Source organism: Carettochelys insculpta, chromosome 2, assembly GCF_033958435.1.
Source record: "Carettochelys insculpta isolate YL-2023 chromosome 2, ASM3395843v1, whole genome shotgun sequence".
Lineage (NCBI taxonomy): Eukaryota > Metazoa > Chordata > Testudines > Carettochelyidae > Carettochelys > Carettochelys insculpta.
Genome location: NC_134138.1, coordinates 214,373,561 through 214,393,597, shown reverse-complemented (window position 1 = coordinate 214,393,597; position 20,037 = coordinate 214,373,561). Strand labels below are relative to the sequence as shown.

Genomic DNA, 20,037 nt, shown 5'->3' with positions numbered 1-20,037 from the left:
GTGCTGTTTGGTTTGAGAATTCACCAAGGGACTAGAATATTTTCAGCTTCTGTTTTGGAGTGGAAAGATACCATGATGAAGTTGCTCAGATACCATGATGATGGGCATGGGACAAAATGCAGTTCTTTTGTGTGTGTTATATGAACATACATGGGTTGATTATTTTCATAATGCTCACAACTGAACTCCCATGGACTTCCATTAGAATAATGGATGCTCAGCACTTCTGAAATCAGTCCAGTAGGATACATCCCTTTCCTTATCTGTACATCAGAGGAAAACAAATCCATCATTTACTTTTTTGGGGTTCACCCCTAGCAGAGGATGGGGAGTTTCCTTCGTCCCCCTCCCTTGGTTTAATCTCTGTCAGGAGCTCATTTTTAAAGCTCAGCCAATGGAGGCTGCTGAGGGGACACAGAAGTGGCATAGACCCCAAATTTGGGGGCAGGGCTGGTGGTTCTCCAGAACAGTGTGGGTGACTGCTTGACACTGTTACAACCTCTCTTCCTCCCATGGGGTGGATTTCTGCAATCCATGTCCCACCATTGTTACATCCAGAGTTGTGAATAGGCATTTCATAGAGCACTAGTCAGCGATCTAAACAACAAAACTGGGATCAGAATCCAAATTTCTATTCCCTGTGCCTGCTTCAGGGGACCTGAGGTGTCGGTGCCATTTTTTAATAGAGTTATGAAACCCTGACCATGACATTCAGATCCACTTTTGGGCTCAGATTTTGAAACACCCTCTCACAAAAGTTAAAGCATTGTCTGAAGCGAGGTTTTAATTCACGTCTGCTCTGACTGGGACACATCCTGCAGCCCCTATTCCTCACTGAGATGAAACTCCCAGTCTCTACTTGTTTTGCATGATATTCATTGCATGATCAAGCAATGCATATCTAAATATATCATGCATTAAACTACCTAATGCCTGATCCTAGATATACTATCTCACTCAAGGATCAACACAGGGATAAAAGAGTTAGTCTCTGTTATATTATGTGATATTATTTGCTGCTAGCATGTCCTGCTTCTCACTCTTGTGATCATGTAGCTAAATACAATTCAAATAGGAAGCCATCAACCTTTTGTCTTCAGCTGGCCTTTGAAACTACCTGGCCCACCCTAAGAGGATACAAAGAACTTTAAAGAAGTTGTAAAACCAGGCCAGAGTACAGGTCAACTCTAACTTGGTATTTTTACCTATGAACAGCTGTTTAAGGTAAACATTTGTACATAACAAGTGTCTAGTGGATTAGAATTAGGTAGTGTTTTTTTGTTCATTTTAATTCAGTAACTTACGTTGATCTGACTGTTTTCACTTGCAACCACTTAAATCCTATTGTTTGTACTTAATAAAAACACTTTTTTGTTCATTATCAAACCCACTATAAATACTTATTATCTGGGGGAAGAGGGAACAACCACTGTGCGTATCTCTTTCATTGACAAAGTGGATGGACCTCACAAGTTTTCCCCATGTAAAACTTTTATACAGAGTATTAGACAGATTTATTCAGGGGTTTGGTGCCTTTTGGGGGTCCCTTATTTCTGAGTCCTCATGGAGCTGAAGTGCTTCAATGTCTATGTTGCTGTGCAGTAGGGCAGTAATCCCAACTCTGTGCCTTATCTGAGGGAGACCAGAAAACCTGACCCAGCAGAACAGGGTGATGGGGAGCCCAAAGGGCAAGAAGGCTGGCATCAGTGACGTGATCTGAACATCGAGGAACAACCCCACGGGAGATTCTGTGATTCAGCCCATCACAGTTAGTATCCTTATTCCCCTTTCATAGACAGACAAACTGAGACACCCAATTGCTTAAGGTCACCCAATTAGAAGATGCGCAACTTAACTTTATGACTGTGTGATTTGGGGTTAAATCCTGCATATTTTGTACTCCTCAAACATCTCCTGAAGTCAGCAGGATTTTAAATGCCCAACGAATGCAGGATCAGGCTCTCAATGTTTTGAGTTCAAGTAATCTCTGAAATGTGGTCATTGACTGGATAGAGATGAATCACCACTAATTTGCTTTTAGAAAGGTAAGTGGCATGTAGATTTGCAAGAAGTGATTTCTGGTACCTACGGTAAGAAATATTTGTAAACATACAAGAAATGAATGAAATTTGTTTTCATGTTTCCCCATCAGAATCATTGCATGAGGCAAGGAGGAAAATCCATTGTAACACTTTAAAGTACCCCATGCCAAATTCTGATCTCTGCTTCTCCATTGCAATACTGTTGGCTAAGGTAATCTTGTCTATGACCATACAGTGATTGCTTAGGTGGTTATTGGTATATGGAGATGTCGTGCTTATCAAGAAACGTTACGGGTTAAATTCTCACACCATTAAAGTCAATGGGAATTTTTCCATTGACTTCAAAGGAGTCAGGCTTTCATTCTGCAGATTGGTGCTACATAACTATAGATATAGATATCAGGAAGGCCAGCATATAATTTTTTTCCTGTTTTTTTCTAGTGCTTGTAATACATCATATTTTAGCAAGTAGGACATAGTAGTTAGAGCTAGGAAATACCTTTACAATCACATTCCATCTATTTGTAAGGTCATGTTACAGTCTCTGGTAAAGGACATTGCAGCCATTAATTATATATATAACTGGTCATGTTTTTTCACTGATTTTAATGAGATTTAGGCACAAGCACAATGCAGGGAAAAGAAACAGATCGCCTGATATATAAGTGCAGTAGCACAAACTGAATTAGAATTAGAAAAACATCAATACTCCTCTCCTTATTGCTTCCTCCCTGACCTAACCTGGAGTACTGTTGTGATAGGAGCTAGAGAAAAAATGAAAGATGAATAAAACAGTACAGTATTATTTCATGCAGTGAAAAAAGCTTAGGGATGATAAAACAATTTATTTAAATTTCTTTTCAACAAAGATAGCTTTAGAAGGACACAAATATTTTCACTTATTCTGCTTTCAGTCCATGGTTCAAGTTGTTTTCTTATTCCAACTTGCAATGTTTAATGGCAAATTATGATTCGTTTTTAAAAGCTTAGTGATCAGAAAAAAAATTCATTTTTTCACTTTGGCTGCTTCTACATTACTCCCATCCTTCTGGAAGGGGCATGGTAATGAGCAAGCTGGAAAGATGCTAATGAGGTGCTGTCATAAATATGCAGCTCCTCATTAGCATAATGGCAGCCACGCATGATTCGAAAGTGCTGCTTTCAAATCACACACCACTAGTATAGAGAGAGGGCCTTTTGACAGGACCCCTCAGACTTCGAAAGCCCCTTCTTCCTATTTGGTTTTAGGAACAAGGGGCTTTTGAAGTCCAGGGTGTGCTTTCAAAGGCTCCCATCTACATGGGCAGCATGCAATTTGAAAGTGGCACCTTCAAATCACATGCAGCCTCCATTATGCTAATGAGGCACTGCATATTCACGGAAGCGCCTCATTAGCATCTTCCTGACTCACTCATTACCATGCCCCTTCCAAAAGGAAGGGGCTAGTATAGACATACCCTTTATGTTTCTTCTAAAAACACTGAAAAACATCAATTGCTTTTCCAGCAGAGATGTTGGGGGAAAATTTCTGGTGGGAAAACATGTCTTATTTTTTTTATACTGTTAAATTATAGATGTTGAGATTTGGAAGACAAAATGTCAAAATACAAAAAAGAAGGAGGAAAACTGACAGACAAATTGCTGATGCATGCAGGAAACCTATTTTATTTCCAATTCCTCATCTTAGGCCCTTTCTACACATTTATGTTAGGGAGCAAGTTTGCTCACACATATAGAATGGGAAGCAACTGTCTAGGAAGGAGTACTCTGAAACGGGATTTAGGGGTAATCATGGACCCCAAGCTAAATGAGAGTTAACAGTGTGATGCTGTTACAAAAAAAGCAAACATGATTCTAGATAGTAAAAGAGAGGTAGCCATGTTAGTCTGTACTCCAACTCTGGAATGTATTAACAGGAGTGTTGTGAGCATGACACGAGAAGTCATTCTTCCACTCTACTCAGAGTTGCTTCAGACTCAGCTGGAGTATTGTGTCCAGTTCTGGGCACCACGTTTCAAGAAATATTTAGAGAAGGTCCAGAAAAGAGCAACAAGAATGATTAAAGATGATTAAAGGTCTAGAGAACATGAGCTATGAGGGAAGACTGAAAGAACTGGGCTTGTTTAGTTTACAAATGAGAAGACTGAGAGGAGACATGATAGTGTTTTTTTGAGTACCTAAAAGAGTGTTACAAGAAGGAGGGAGATAAATTGTTTTCCTTGGCTTCTGAGGATAGGACAAGGAGCAATGGGCTTAAACTGCAACAAGGGGGGTTTAGGTTGGGCATTAGGAAAATCTTCCTAACTGTCAGGATGGGCAAACACTGGAATAAATTGCCTAGAGAGGTTGTGGAATCTCCATCACTGGAGATATTTAAGAGCAGGTTAGAGAGACATCTATCAGGGATGGCTGAGATGGTGCTTGGTCCCACCATGAGGGCAGGGCACTGGACTCAATGACCTTTCAAGATTCCTTCAGTTCTCATGTTCTATGATTCTATGCTTACGAGTGGTCCCTTTGGTTAACTAATGATCTACAATGAGGGTCTCTTAAAGAAATGTCTTGCAGTTGTTTTTAGCTAGGTGGCTGGTTGCTTTGAGCTAAGGCATCTAGAGGTGGCATATAAAGTAAGGAAGCAGTGTGGGGATCTTCAGAAATGGGAGTGCTGCCTACTTCCAGGAAAAAAACAAAAACAAAACAGAGCTCTGAGTACTGACTTAAGTTATTTCTTAGCCCAATTTTTAGAATTGCTGAGTACCAGGCACTCCTTTTAAAGTCAGTGGCATAACGTCTGCTGATATGTATGAGAACACAGTTGCATATTTTATTGTATCTTTGTTTGAGTCCATTTGCCTTGTAATGCTTTAGAAAATAGCTAAGTATGGTGCCATCACATTGTATTCTACATGACAATGAACCAGCAGTTTGAATGAACCAGACCCAAACAAATAACAAAACTGAAGTCTCCCTCTTCCCTTAGCGCCCCACCGCCCTAAGACACACACAATGCATAAGAGTTTACTCAATTCTTCAGGATTTTTTCAGCACTCTACAACACAAATAGTTGATCTTGCTGAAGACAAGGAAAAATGTTTATAGTTCCCCAAATGTTTCTAATTGGCAGCAGCGTCTCTTTAATGAAAAATAAATTGTCCTGCGGCATGTGGCTGGGTGTGTGAAATTAAAAGGATGCAGAGGCTGGACAATGTGCAGTTGCTGCACTGGGGCAGGATGAGGTGGATAGCTGGTTTCTTACCAGGATCCAGATCCAGGGCAGCTGGCCCACCCTCCCACTGGAAAACGTGTACAAGGAGCTTGTAAAATGCACACACCAAGTGGAAATGACCCTTACTGACTGAAACCAGCTGCGTGTCAGGTTTCTCGCAGTCTCTCTTGATTTGCTGTCTCAAATAAAAGTTTGTGGGAGAGGGAACTATGGAAAGAAAACAAAATAATGTACTCTGCTGCACTTCACATCAGAGTAATAGCCACAGATTTTGCAACTTAAAAAAAATGTTTATTAGCACATTAGGTTTCTCCATTTTTGACTTTGAAAATTATGCCATTTAGAACAATTCACACTGCAGTTCAGCTTCAGAATCTGCTGACAAATATGGAGTGGGCACATTTGTTAGGTGTGAATACGATTTATGAAAGTGCTGGCTAGCCAGTGTTTTATATTATTGATTTCAAATTCTCTACTCCCCCAACCCCCTCATTTTTCTTCTGTTTCAGAGGCTGAAGGCAGCATTGACTCATCATCCTGCAGCCATGTCAAATGGAAATATGAACACCATGGGCCATATGATGGAAATGATGAGTTCCCGACAGGACCAGACGCCACATCATCATATGCATTCACATCCACATCAGCACCAGACGCTGCCGCCTCATCACCCATATCCACATCAGCACCAGCATCCAGCACACCATACTCATCCTCCGCCCCATCACCAGCAGAACCATCCACACCATCACTCCCACTCGCACCTTCACACACACCCAGCACACCACCAGACCTCGCCGCACCCGCCCCTGCACTCAGGCGGACAAGCACAGGTAGATCTGCTTCATAGGTTGTCATTCTCTGTTGTGAAACTGCTTACAGACTTAAAACAATGATTATACCTGCATGACTTTTCAAAGGCAAGTCTGCTCACTGCTAATAGTTTTACTGTATTGTTAGCTGCTAGGTCACAACCTTCCTCAGAAAGCTTGAAGTCAAAAATCCCAGATCAAAACTTCCTTAGAAACAAAGAAAAGAAAATATTGCAAATATCTAATTTACTACAAAAAAATCCCCAGAGGTTGTTCAAGCCGCAATCTCTGCAACTTGCCAGTTGTACATTTATGCTGTTGGTGTGTTATGCAGTTTGGCACCCTATGTGGCTTGGCACACTAAGGATACATCTACACTGCATTTTAAAACATGCAGCAACAAGTCGTAAGGAGGGGGTCTGCAGAATCACTGGCTGGAGACTAAGTAGGATCTGTAGATCAGCTGTTTCCCTTGACAACATAAAGGTCTCCTCCTGAGACACAACAGCAATGATGCTTTTTCTGAAGGGGGCATTAACAGGGATAAAAGAAGGGTTGTGCAAGCAATAAATACAGGGTTATTACTTTCTAAACCCATCCATAATCACTCTGTATTGGCCTCTTTGAGGGTCAGATTGCTTCAGCAGACACATTAATTTTTATGGCGCATTTTACTAATTATTAACTTCCTGTTTCTGCGGAGCCTGATTCTTCAGTTCCATGCCTCCTTTCAAAGAAAGGCACGATCTGAGCTGCCGGCACTGCCTGCCCCCTTGTCATAACTCCTATTATGCTACACTATGCCCTTGTGTAACATCAGAATTAATTTCATGCTTTTCAACAGGCATTTTAGGACAAACATGGACCTAATGAATTATGGTTTGTTCAAATGGATGAATGTGTAATAATCTTGTGTAAGTTGCAAAGGATAGAGGGCCAGGTATTGGATCAAGGATCAAGGTAGAAATAGTCATTTAGTGTGTCCCTTTCTGAATGATAGATGCTTTGCTTTGTAGTAGGTGCTTTGCCGCAGGTATTACAAAAATGATGTGAGTATTGTTATATTTTTCACACTGAAATTTCATTCAGTCAAACTTGCCACAGTGACAGCTTAAGCACAGCAGGATCATTTGCATTTTATTTTTGTTCCTTTTCTCAATCTACCACTGTGTTGCTTAGGATACATAAAAATCAGCCCTTAAAAATGAATGAGTCCTAATGGGGCATGCAACACATAGGGAAGAGAGGAGTCCTGCTTGGAGAATAATGCTTAGACAATTATCAGGATAAGGCCTAATAGACTTTCAGGGTTGTGATCTGTCTGGAGAGATTCAATTAATTATCCCATGTGATATTATCAGTGATGCAACTGTGCCTTTCTAATTAATATCTATCAGAGATGGAAGGAAGATGTTCTGTTAACTGGCTCTTGATATCCAACTAATGAGCTCTTCTTACTGAAAATTAAGCTATCCAGATTTTATTCAGAATAAAATCATCCTACAAAAAAGTTCTGTAGCTATGTCTGTGCAGCAGACCTGACTGACAGAACTGAGACACAGAAAAGCTTTTTATGCTGGATGGAAACAGAGAGGGTAATAGGCAAAAGAAAACATTTGGTGTCCAGAAACATAAATAACCGATCTTTGAAGTTTCAAAAGGTGGTGTATATGAAAAAGTGAAAGACCTTTGATTTTATGTTGACATTAAAAGCGATCTCTGAGGCCCCTACATTTCAGACATGTTGCTAGGGAGGTAGCAAGGTCAGCCCCACCGAATGGGGAGCAGCTGGTATTGCTCAACGATAACCTGCTTTAGCCAGTTAGGCACACTGCAAGCTACAGGAAGTCCCAAACTTTACTATCACAATACTAGTAACTCCAGTTACTGCACCTAAACTAGCAATCTAAGGCCAGGTATACACTAGACCTTAAAGTTGATCGTAGATATGCAATTCCAGCTACAGCAACTGCATAGATGAGATCAACATATCTGCAATCGACTTATCTGGTCATGCTCACAGAGGGAGGTCGATGAAAGAAGCTTGCCCATCAACCTCCCTTTCTTCTCGCAAGATTGAGGAGTACAGGGGTTGACGTTGACCCCAATAGTTTGATGTTGCACGTCCCTATTAGGCGCGCAACATCAAACCCCAGAAGATCATCCCTGACCAGTTTGCTCTGCCAGGTAGTGTAGCCTTATCCTAATTCATTGTTGATGCAGCTCCACCAGTGGTGCTAACACTGGAGACTAGTTAAGACTCAATAGCAACATGCATAAGAAGAGACTGAAAATCAGCTTTTAATAAACATTCTGTAAATAGTATAATTCTGGCAATTTTTTAAAAAAAAATCTTTAAATGAATTTTTTTCATTGGGACTTTTCTACTCATGTTTCTTTTTACAGGGTTTTTTTTTTTTTTTTCAAGAACTGAGGAATTAACCCCATAAGTTATAAAGGACAAATTGAAACTCCCTATACACAAAGTATCATCAATGCATCAAATAAACAAACTGGAAAATAGAATAATCATGTTTGCTGATTTCTGTCAATGACAATCAGAGGGAAACTTTCCTCCAACAGTAATTTTTTGCAAGACCATGGCATGCTTTTAATTGCCCCTGGGTGTCTGGCAGATTTGAATTACTCAAGATGAAATTTAGGGCTCATTTCTACAAATTGCTGAGTGCTCCCACCCCTATAGTCACCAGACACACCTTTCAGGATTTGCCCATTAGCCAGAATACCAAGATTAGTTCTCATGTAACAGTCCAAGCTTTGAGTCCTATATTCCACATTGAAGCTGCAGCAAAATTAAGGCTGGAATTTTCAAAGGTAAGTACAGATGTTAGGAACTGTATTCCCCTTCAATTTTGATAGGAGCCAGCCATCTAAGAGCCTCAGGTGCCTTTGACAATCCCAGTCAATGATTTTAAGGGTTTTCTATAATACCACTACACCTGGCCTCTCCAAACATGTGTATGAGATTTGGACATACATTAAGGAACGTGTGAAACAGAGATGTCCTAAAACTCTACACGGCATGAAAAGAATCCTAAGTTTTCCACAGTCTTTTCCTTTGATTAATTAAATGTCACTATGAGAAGCCTCATATTTCATTCTTCAGTCAGGCGCTTTCTTTGTCACAACTTAAATCATTTTAATTACCAAAGGGGGAAGTAATTTCCCCTACTGCTATTCAGGAGGCCATTCAAAAAAAAAAAATCTCTCCTTGACCATGCTGGCTTTTTGTCAAAGAATAATTTAAATGGCATGTGGTGGAGTCTTTCTACTTGTGCCATTTTCATATCGTGCCAGAAAGTCTGACATCTCAGAGTACCCCCTTCTCTGATTTTTGTGAAATAGTTTGCATCACTTTTTCTTCCTTTTTAGAATGCTCCGCTTTGACTAGAGCCCATCCACTCACCATCAATGTTGAATTTGTTTTTGTTGTCTTCCCATTAGGTTTCACCAGCGGCACAGCAGATGCAACCCACTCAGACAATACAGCCGCCTCAGCCCACCGGGGGTCGCAGGAGGAGGGTGGTGGATGAGGATCCAGACGAGAGGCGGCGGAAATTTCTGGAACGGAATCGAGCGGCTGCCACACGCTGCAGACAGAAGAGGAAGGTCTGGGTGATGTCACTGGAAAAGAAAGCAGAAGAACTCACCCAGACAAACATGCAGCTTCAGGTGCGAGCTACTGTCTCTGTTCCCAGGACACAGAGGCACTGTTTGAATTCAAGGGCATTTGGTAAACCACCAAGCCCTGGTTGTCGTATGTGCTATCACTGCACATTAGGTTAATAATGAGAACACAAACATAATTAAATTTTTTGTTTCAGCCAAATGAGGCAGGAAAATCTGTCTTGGGATTCAGAGGCTTTACTGGACTGAATCATATATTTGTTTATTTTTCTTGTCACACTTTTTTTAAGCAACCATAACTTAGCCGTAAAAGACTTCTTCAGCAAAGGATATGCATCTAATCCTAATTCTAAGATAGTGGGACCTGATTATGAGTAGCAGGGCTGGGTGGTAACAAAATGGTGGGAGCAGAATGTAAATATAGTCTAAAACCAATGAGCAGTAAAACGTCAGGTGGCAGCAGCATCTACACCAAAGGTACCTTGATTTTATCTAGGTAACGGCTGCTCTTTCACATTGCCAGGAGTCAGAAGTCCATGCTCATTTACATAATTGTCTATTATTTTCCTCATTTTCAGTATGAAGATGTGGCTTGCCTTGAGTGCAGTAAACATTGCTCAGACCAAGTTGTAGCCCTGGGTACTGGGACTCATCCCATCCCTTGTAGCAATGGCACATTCTAGAATCTATCTGGCCACGTCTACACTTTCCCCCTCTTTCCGGAAGGGGCATGGTAATGAGTGGAACAGAAGATGCAAATGAGGTGGGGATTAAAATATCTCTCATCACATTTGCATGTTCCTACAAGATCTCCCATCTGGAAGATCCCCTTCTGGAAGCCATGTAGATGGGGGTCTTTTGCAAGGAAATGGGGGTCGTTCCATAGAAAACCTTCCTTCCAGAAGACCTTTCTTCCGCAAATGGGGCAAGTGTAGACGTGGCCTCTGAGAGCAGCCAAATATTGCATTGTAGAACTCAGTCAGACATATTTGGTCTGTGGACTGTGCTTTGGCCTCTACTGGTGGCACAGTGTCTGTTAAAGGAATTAACGTGCTGAGGAAAGTAACTGTCTGTGTGATGGTGAACCGCTCGCTCACAGCACATGCTGGCTGGCATCAGTACATCCACTAGCAAATTTGCCTAGAGTGAAAGAAAAGTTATAAAATAATTACCAAAATCATAGAATTGTAGGACTGGAAGAGACCTTGAGAAGTCTTCTAGTCCTGTCCCCTGCATGCACTGCAGGACTAATATTATCTAGATCCTCTTTCATAGGTGTTTGTTTAACCTGCTCTTAAAAATATGAAGTAATGGAGATTCCATAACTTCCCTAAGCCATATATTCCAGTGCTTAACTGCTCTGACAGTTTGAAAGTTTTTCCTAATCTCCAGCCTAAACTGTCCTTTTGTAATGTCCTCAGACTTTGAGATGAATCTTCTATGCAATATCTAAATCATTGAACAGAACTGATCCCTGTTGGATTCCCCTTGACATGCCTTTCCAGTTTGATTGTAAACCACTTATAACTCCTCTTTGGGAATGGTTTTCCAACCAGTTATGTTCCCACCTTATAGATGTGCCATCTAAATTATATTTTCCTCATTGTTTGTGAGCGGGTCATGCAAGACAGTATAAAAACATTTTAAGGTCAAGATATGCCACACATATATCCCCCCATCCACAAAGCCTATTATCCTGACAAAAACAGCTATTAAGTTGGTTTGATGTGATTTGTCCTTGACAGATCCATGCCGACTGTTATTTATCACATTAATATCATATACTGGAAATTGATTGCTTAATTATTTGCTACACTGCCCCTTGCAGGTGTTTCTCCTACATGTTCTTAACCTCCAATGGTAAGAATTCCACAGTCTCCTTTGGAAGCCTATTCCAGAGTTTAACTACCCTTATAGTTATTATTGAGCTTTACAGGTAATGAAGTTAAGATGACTGGTCTATATTTCCTTGGGTAGTTCTTACTCTCCTTTTTTATAGATTGGCCCTATACATGACCTTTTCCAATCCTCTAGAATCTCACCCATTTTTGCATGACTATCTGAAGATAGTTGCTAATTTCTCAGCTAGCTCCTCAGTCAGTTCCTGCAGTATTTGCAGGTGTATTTCATCAGATCCTGGTGAATTATAAACATCTAACTCCATTGGACAACCTGTGGCCCATCAGGGTAATCTGACTGTGTGCAGCAAAACATTTTGCTGACATACACTGTGAGCAATCACCAGCCGCCCCGCTCCGCCCCCAGCAACTCTCTCTGACTGTGGTTCTCTGTTCCCAGCCATTGGGAACTGTGGGAAGCACTGCCCAGGACATCTCTGCAGCTCCTTTGCCTGTAGGCACTGCCCCCCACAAATGCAGGTGTGGGGAACGGTGGGAGTGGTGACTGTACATGGTCAATATCAGCAAAATGTCTCACATCCTACAATCAGATTATCCTGATGCATGCTTGCTGCTTAAAGAACACCAATACTATGGCAGTAAATGCAATCAGAGGCAAGACTAGTACACTAGATTACTGTAACTGAGGTTGATGGAGATACCCAAGACTGCCACTGACGTAACAAAAGGAAGCGTCCCCATTGCTACTGTGTAAAAGAATTCTCAGACAGCGGGCCAAATTCTGTGCAAAAATCAGTCCTAGGCTGCTCAGTTTTCTTAGGTACAGGGACAGGAGAAGTCTCACTTGTTTGTTAACTTTTTGCCACTGCCTTAAGTAAAAGTCTCTCTTTCTTTTCCCTAGAATGAGGTCTCCATGTTGAAAAACGAGGTAGCACAGCTGAAACAGTTATTGTTAACACATAAAGACTGTCCAATAACGGCCATGCAGAAAGAGTCGCAAGGATACTTAAGTAAGTAACCAGTATATTTGTATGGTCTACAATCATTCATAGGAAGAGCAATCAAAGGTACCAGGCCCTTCCACCACCTTCAGTGCTTTCATTTACACCAGTCTTTCTGTACACGATAGAATTCATATTTAAAATGAAATAGCTGGGGTATGAGCACATAAATTAAAGGAACACTCTTAAGTTGACCCTAATCCTACAATGATGTATATGTATAATTGGAGATACACATCTCCTAGGACTGGAAGGGGCCTTGGGAGTTCATCTCGTCCAGTCAGTCCCCTGCCCTCTTAGCAGGACCAAGCACCATCCCTAGCATCTATTTGCCCCAGTCCCTAAATGGCCTCCTCAAGGATTGAACTCTGAACCCTGGGTTTACCCAGCCAATGCTCAAATCCCAGTTGATTGATTGAAGGAAAACTACTGCATTTGCCCGGAGACTTCTGCATCAATCAGTTGCTGGATGGGGACTGTACATTTTAATGACTAATAGTTTGCTAAATGAAGTTGTGCATTTAACAAGCAGGAACCAAAAATGATATAGGCAGTTCATGCATAAAATAAAATGAGTTTCTGCCCCACAGTGCTTGTGGGAATGGCCCTGCACCTGCAATGAAATGCACACAGATAGACACTTGTTCCCAGGCAGAGGTGCCTCATTGAACGCAGGGCTCCACTCTGCCAAATGTATGACACGTAATGATGCTGGTAGATGAGCCAAGTACCTCAGAGCAGATCTGTAACTTGCACTTTGATAAGTGGTGTAATAGTGGAACCCAAGAGAGTCTAATCATGAAAAGAAAAACTAAGCAGGAAAAAATTACAGCTTTTCCTCCAATGAAAACGGTGCCACACTCTGAACTTGGTAAGTCTGATGCATGCAAAGCTCCTTCAGCCTCTTCTTCAATTCTCATTCATCATTAACAAAAGAAAAAGCTAATGAAAAGGCTGTCACTGACAGGACAGAGGAACAACCCAAATGGACATAGGCTGCATGCAGGAACAGGTTTTCTGCTGTGCTAAGTTTCTGCTTCCTGCTTCCGTGCCTGGCTCCAGAATAAGTTAGAGCAGCCTGAGAGCTGTTCTAATACTTGCCAGATGGCAATATTCCTCTAAAGCAACAAACAGCCAGAGTTAGTATATTCCAGCTGTATTCCTAACGTGCTTGTGTGCATGCCCACACACATACACACACACACACACACATACAGTCACCCTCCCCCCCCTCACACACACACACTGGTGCCCCAGGAATTGTTGCAGAGGTGATGACTGTGCCCATTCTATGTTCTCTGGGAGTTTTTTTACATGAGAAGCACCATCAGTATGGGAAATAGGACCAGACTGCATCCCCGCTGCCCCAAAGTGACCCTGGCCCTTAAATATTTGTCCTGAAAACAATGGAATTTCATTACCTTTACGACTAAGTCTTGCTTAAATTAATGTTTCTGCATTCCATTGTAATACACATTGCAATCCCTTCTGTTGAAGTAAATTAGGGAGTTAAGCGTCCAGTTGGTAACTCATAACTTCAATCAAAACCCTTGTGGTATTTGGCCTTTAAGAAAAAAGACCCAGCTGTGGAGTCCAACACGCTAGCTACTAGCCACATGTGGCTGTTTGGCTCTGGCTAATTGGCTTGAAAAACAAACATATTTCAGAATAATGTGGCTACTTTGCTTCAGAACTGGTTGGAGACCATGGACCTACAGTCAGATTCTTACATGACTCATTTTTAAAAGAGTACGTTTCTAGCCTGCATGGAGAAAAGCTTGAAAATATAATCTGTAAAGGCTTAAAAAACCTCAAAGCACTTCATATCTACTACTGTTAAAGTTTCATGGGGTTTTGAACGATGGGAGTTAGCAGTACTGCCCCCTAGGTGGTCCATGTTCTATTAACAATAATTTGACGCATCTCTGACGTTCTGCATGAACACACCATTTTAGTTTGTGTGTTCTTTTCTTCCCAGGTCCCGAGAGTAGTCCTCCTGCAAGCCCCATCCCAGCTTGCTCACAACAGCAAGTCATCCAGCATAATACCATTACAACTTCCTCTTCTGTCAGTGATGTCGTGGGAAGCTCCACCCTCACTCAGCTTGCCAGTCATAGAACAGACATGAACCCAATTCTTTAAAATGGATTGGTCAGAAACTGCTGTGGCAGCATAATCAAATGTCCTTTGTGTTAAGGATATTTTCAACACTAACTCAGCCCTGGAAGACTCCGCAGTCCTTGGAAGACTCTGGCTTTCATTTTTATCGTTATTAAAATATGCCTTTTATACTTAGTTACAAAAAAGGGAGTTATGCAATTACTATACTATCAGCTTGGGAAATGCTTTGGTGCTTTCTCTGATTTTTTGGTACCAGTTACTTGTTTATAAACTGAAATGTTTCTGTACATAGTTGTGTTTCCTTCCTACCAATCTAACCCGAGGCCTTGGAAGCATGGAGTTTTGTTTAACAGCAGCTTGTTAGCCAAAGTCACATGTAGGTAACTAGGAACAATTAGGCTATGTAGGCTTTCAGGGAGTCTGGTGATAGCACATCAAAAAGCAAGTTAGCTTTGCAATATCATCAGAACCCCACTGTGTATTTGGAGCCTCTTTCTGAGAAAAGAATGGTTATATAATACCTGGCATAAGATATCAGAACGAAATCAAACCCACATAATATGTCTGTCGCTTTCCTCTTTCACTTCTCTATTGTCCCTCTTAAACTCTCTTTTTTGTCCTTCAGTTGGCCTTGCATCTTCCCTCTCTCAACTCTGTGGCTCTTTCTCTTTCCAGCTCCCTCCTTTGCCTTTTATCCCAAGTTCTTTGTCCTCTCGCCTTTTTACTTCTGAGAATACTAAGTGAAGAAAAGAAAAAAAAACTTCAGTCCAACCCTATATTCCCCTCCCCTTCCCTCCCTAGGAAAAAAAAAAAACAAAAACTGTTGGCATGGCCACGGCTTTCAATAGTCCTTCACCCACAGTTGGGCTGCACTGAACTTTTGCTTTTTTTAAAAAAGAAATAGGAGTTAAATGCTCCTGATTTAGTGTTTTTAATAAACAGTGAATGTAGTTTAGCCCCAGGTGATGCATGATTGAAAGTCAGCTCTGCTGGTGCTCGAGGGAAGAAGCCTTGTAAGCCTCTGTTGTAAATGTCCCTGGCACAGTACAAGAATAGCAAATCACACCTATTTATTACAACTGTTTTTTTTCACACTGCCAATTGTTGATGTAGAAAAGCCATGTAGTAAGTAATAATTCAGAAAGATAATATTTACTAACCAGTGACACTGTTCCATCGTCAACTGCTAATAGCCCAAGATTTATATTTCATTTATAGCCCATTACATCAGAGTGACCAGCAAGGAACAGGTTATTGTTAACTACCATTCTTCACAGCTGATCTTTTAAACCTGTGCCTTAGCTGGTACAGATCAGCGTAGCTCCATTCACTTAAAGCATCAGTTCCAGTATGACATTAAAAAGCACGTTTTAGCTGCTGTATGCTACAAGAATGATATGAACGCTACTATATGCTGTGAATGAAATTTACTCTATCAGAAGGTCAGCAAAAAGCCTAGGCACTTCTTATACCCAAACTAAGCCCTTTGTTGAATGTATAGGCCTTGCAGGCCTTGTCCTGGCACTCCGCACACAAGTGATGGGACACATTCACCCTGAGATAGTACCAGTTACATATGGGAAATCCAAGCATTAAGAGCACAATAGACAAAAATTATATTATTCTTCAGTATGATTAGACTTGATTCTGCTCCCATTTGCATCAGTGGGAACAGGTCACAGCTCTTATTCTATTGTGACAAATGTTTGGAACTCACTCTTTTAAAAAATGCTAATTAATATTACTCCTAGCAAATACTCTACTTCTAAGCACTCTTCATTTTCAAGTAGAGTTGTTTTCCTCAAAGGCTGTTTCATTGTTTTAGAGGAATAATAGTTTTTTGAAGGGTGGCTTTTATTTAAAAATAAAAACAAAAAATAACCAAACAAATGAAGGCCCTACACCCCACTCCCCCCCCCCAATGAAGCTCTGCAGTGAACAGAGCCAGTTTTGCAATGGAAAGCAGTTTCTAAGAATCACAAATCATAATGTCTGCATTAGTTTTTATCTTGGTAACATCTAATTTTAGCAGTTTTCTTCAACATCTTTCCATTTATGCAAATATTTTTGGAAGAAGAATTTTGAGTGTACAGTATATAAATCATGACTTGATTGTATAGTCTGAGAACCAAAACAATTAAAAAATAACAAATATAAATGATTTTCTATTATATTTTAGACAAACATATACTTTTAAAATTTTTTTAAGTATTGAATCTGTAGTTCATTTTAAAGTCCAGCTGTAATAGCTGAATGGTTTTGCTTCCTCATTGCTACTAAGGAAACTTTATTCAAATATACTTTAACCGTAAAGTTCTATTAAAGCTCCATTTTATATATTTATACCTCATATGTATATGTGAGGTATTATCTGTCCAAATTTAATGCCTCACCATCACCCTGTACCCCATGCCACCTCTCCCCAAAACTGCCATGAGTGTTAATTTAGTTTAAACATTTTTTGTATGGATAGCACTTACATACATTATAAAAGAACTGTTGATAATATTAGAAGGACAAATGAGTTACACTGCACTAGGATTAAGGTTTGACTTTACTTTCATTCAGACTCAGTTGAAATATTCAGCTGTTAAAGCCTCTACAGTAAAAAAAATTGAATAACTTGCTTGAGTTTTGTTAAATCTACAACTTCACGACAGTTTGGCTCGTGTATTATATATAGCTCAATTATGCCTATGCTAATGAGGCAAGCCAACCATGCATTTGCCTAAATGTGTATTTGTAATGAACTGTCTCCTCTCTGTACTATTGGCCTATAGGTATAACTGTTATTAGGGATGTGGAAATAAGGAAAGGATTAAAGCATGCGCAAGGTTCACAGGCCAAAACAACATGCAGCGTATTAATATCAGGTATATCAGTAAAAGGACCAACCATACTATGCACATTTCATTGCTCAACTGATTAACTTCCATCCTGTTTAAAATACATTTGCTTTTTGGAGGAATGACCCCACAGCTTTTATTTAGGGCAAGTCATCTCACTGGAGATTCTGATGTGTAAGGGCTGCAGGAAGAGGGCCTGTGTCCTTCTCCAGAGAACATCTTCTGTTCAGCAGAAGCAACTTGCATTTAAGCCCCAGTATTGTAAATACATTTTCTGTACTGTTTCATTCAAGGATAAATTCTAGTTTTCTGTGAGCTGCTGCTGGAGACTGATACGTGTTACACCTCCCTCTCTTCAGCCTGTTGCAGCTGTCGTCAATCACTGCCAGTGAGCTATCAGAATAGCTCCCCAGCCTTATTTTCTGGGAGTTAACAGTACGCATGGATGATCCTGACCACACTTCTCATTCAAAGGACTTGTTTACACTAGCTCCCTATTTCAAAAGGAGGATGGTAAGTAGGGTGTTGGGAGTTTATTAACGAAGTGCTGTGGTGTACATGCAGCACTTTATTAAGCAAATTCCACCCCTCCCACCACCCGCCCCCGACGGCAACTTCGAAGTGTTAAACTTCGAAGTGCCGGCTTGTGTCTAGCTGTGGCTCACCCACCGGTACTTCAAAGAGCCTGGGGCACTTCGAAGTACCGGTGGGTGAGCCACAGCTAGACGCAAGCCGGCACTTCAAAGTTTAACACTTCGAAGTTGCCGCAGGGGGGAGTTTGCTTAATGAAGTGCTGCATGTGCACCATAGCACTTGGTTAATAAACTCCCAACACCCTACTTACCATCCTCCCTTCGAGGCAGGGAGCTAGTGTAGACAAGCCCAAAATGAAGCATCCACATTTTAAACATTTCTGTTTACAGCATCTCTCACTGTGCGACTCTGAAAGTCTGTTGGAAAGCCCAGCCTCAGACAAATGCAATACTATCCCCAAAGTGCTGTGTTGTGATTCAAACATTTCGTCCCCCTTAGTCAATTTATGCAAGCCATATTCATAACACTGCCTGTGGGAAACGAGTCGTTTGTGTGCTACCATGTTGCATTTTAGAAGGACAATGAGGATCATGTAGTGAATTTCATGCTGTTGAAAGTTAATTCATACTGTATAACTGTGTGCAGTCCATGTTCTGAATAGTGGAAAGTCAAAGGTTCAACTTCAGGTGGTTGTTTGCCTCAGTATATATGAATTTTAGCATGTAAACTGATCTTGTCCTGTTAACTAACGAAACCAGCTGTAACTGTTGTAAAGAAACCTATCTTTTGGGGGATTTGTATTTTTTTAAGCAACAATATTAAGTGTTTTAAACAGCCTTTAGTTAGCATAGAGTGTGCTGTTTAGCAGCTAACAATACATTTTTTAAAAAAAGTATATAGTGAATTTATGAAAATTCATGAGGACCAAAGCAAAATTTAAACAGGAATCTATTAATGTAGTATTCACATAGAATTTTATAAAGTATTTATTAATAAATGTTATTTTAACACATTCCATTTGAACAGTATTCTTGTATGGAATCTGTTTTTGTTTTTTTTAAGTTACAATATTAGTTTTGCAATAAACTACTCTAGGTGTATGTGTATCTTAATCTTTTAGGGTCTCGAGCGGAAGTCGTCCATCTAAGATGGAAAGGTTTGCTGAGGTCTATTGTATAGAAATGCCTATGATTAAGTGTTTTCTTTAAAGCAGCATCTGCTTTTTGTAACAACGAAAGTTATGAACTTACCATTGTTTCCTTGTTTTGAAAATGTGTTCTCTCATTTTAGAAAGCACAGGTAAGCTAAAGGGAAATAATACATAAAACTGGAAAGCCTCTTTACTAAGCTGATTAATACCATTCTTGCTTCTTTTCTACTATTACATAGTGAGTTGCACTATACTGCCTTACCATTGCCCCTTCTGTCCTTTACTAAGCAGTATTGAGTGGCTTTAGACCACTGAAGCTCCATAGTATGCCAGATAAAATTATTGGAGGGGGGGAGAAAAACAATTTTAATTTGTATAAATAAAAACTAAACAGTGCCTATAAAACAAAACCAGTTACGGCTAATTAATACCATATATCTACCTTTCCGTTATTTATATTATTTTACAATTGCACTTTAACTCTCGCTCTCTCTCCCTCTCTTTCACCCTTGTTGAATCGTTTAACCATTTGCACCAGATAAATTTACGTTCCCTGGTGGCATATCTACCATTTGTCTGTCATATCTGCCCAAATGGAGGATGGCTAAAGAGAAGCTGAATGCAGTCAAATCTGCAACATGACTTAGACTTTACTCCTCCTTCATGATGGCATATAAATATTTTATTATGCAGAGTATGTGAGGCAGCATCTAACGTATATTTACTTATGCGCTAGCTCATCCTGAGAACCAATGTATCCTGTATACTGTAGGGCAGGAGACTGGCTCTTTTGTGCAT

At 40.4% G+C, this 20,037-nt stretch overlaps 1 protein-coding gene across 9 annotated transcripts in view; it reads left to right on the top strand.

Annotated features, from left to right (window-relative positions):
- CREB5 (cAMP responsive element binding protein 5) overlaps window positions 1-18,064 on the top strand; it is a 373,995-nt gene extending 355,931 nt beyond the window's left edge. For all 9 annotated transcript variants that reach the window (XM_074984562.1, XM_074984563.1, XM_074984564.1 and 6 more), the window contains 4 exons: window positions 5,778-6,101; window positions 9,546-9,773; window positions 12,489-12,597; window positions 14,567-18,064. In XM_074984562.1, coding sequence (XP_074840663.1) covers window positions 5,778-6,101; window positions 9,546-9,773; window positions 12,489-12,597; window positions 14,567-14,730 — 825 coding nt within the window. In that variant the 3' untranslated portion in view covers window positions 14,731-18,064. The remainder of the gene's footprint in view (window positions 1-5,777; window positions 6,102-9,545; window positions 9,774-12,488; window positions 12,598-14,566) is intronic.
- Window positions 18,065-20,037: the final 1,973 nt, after the last annotated feature.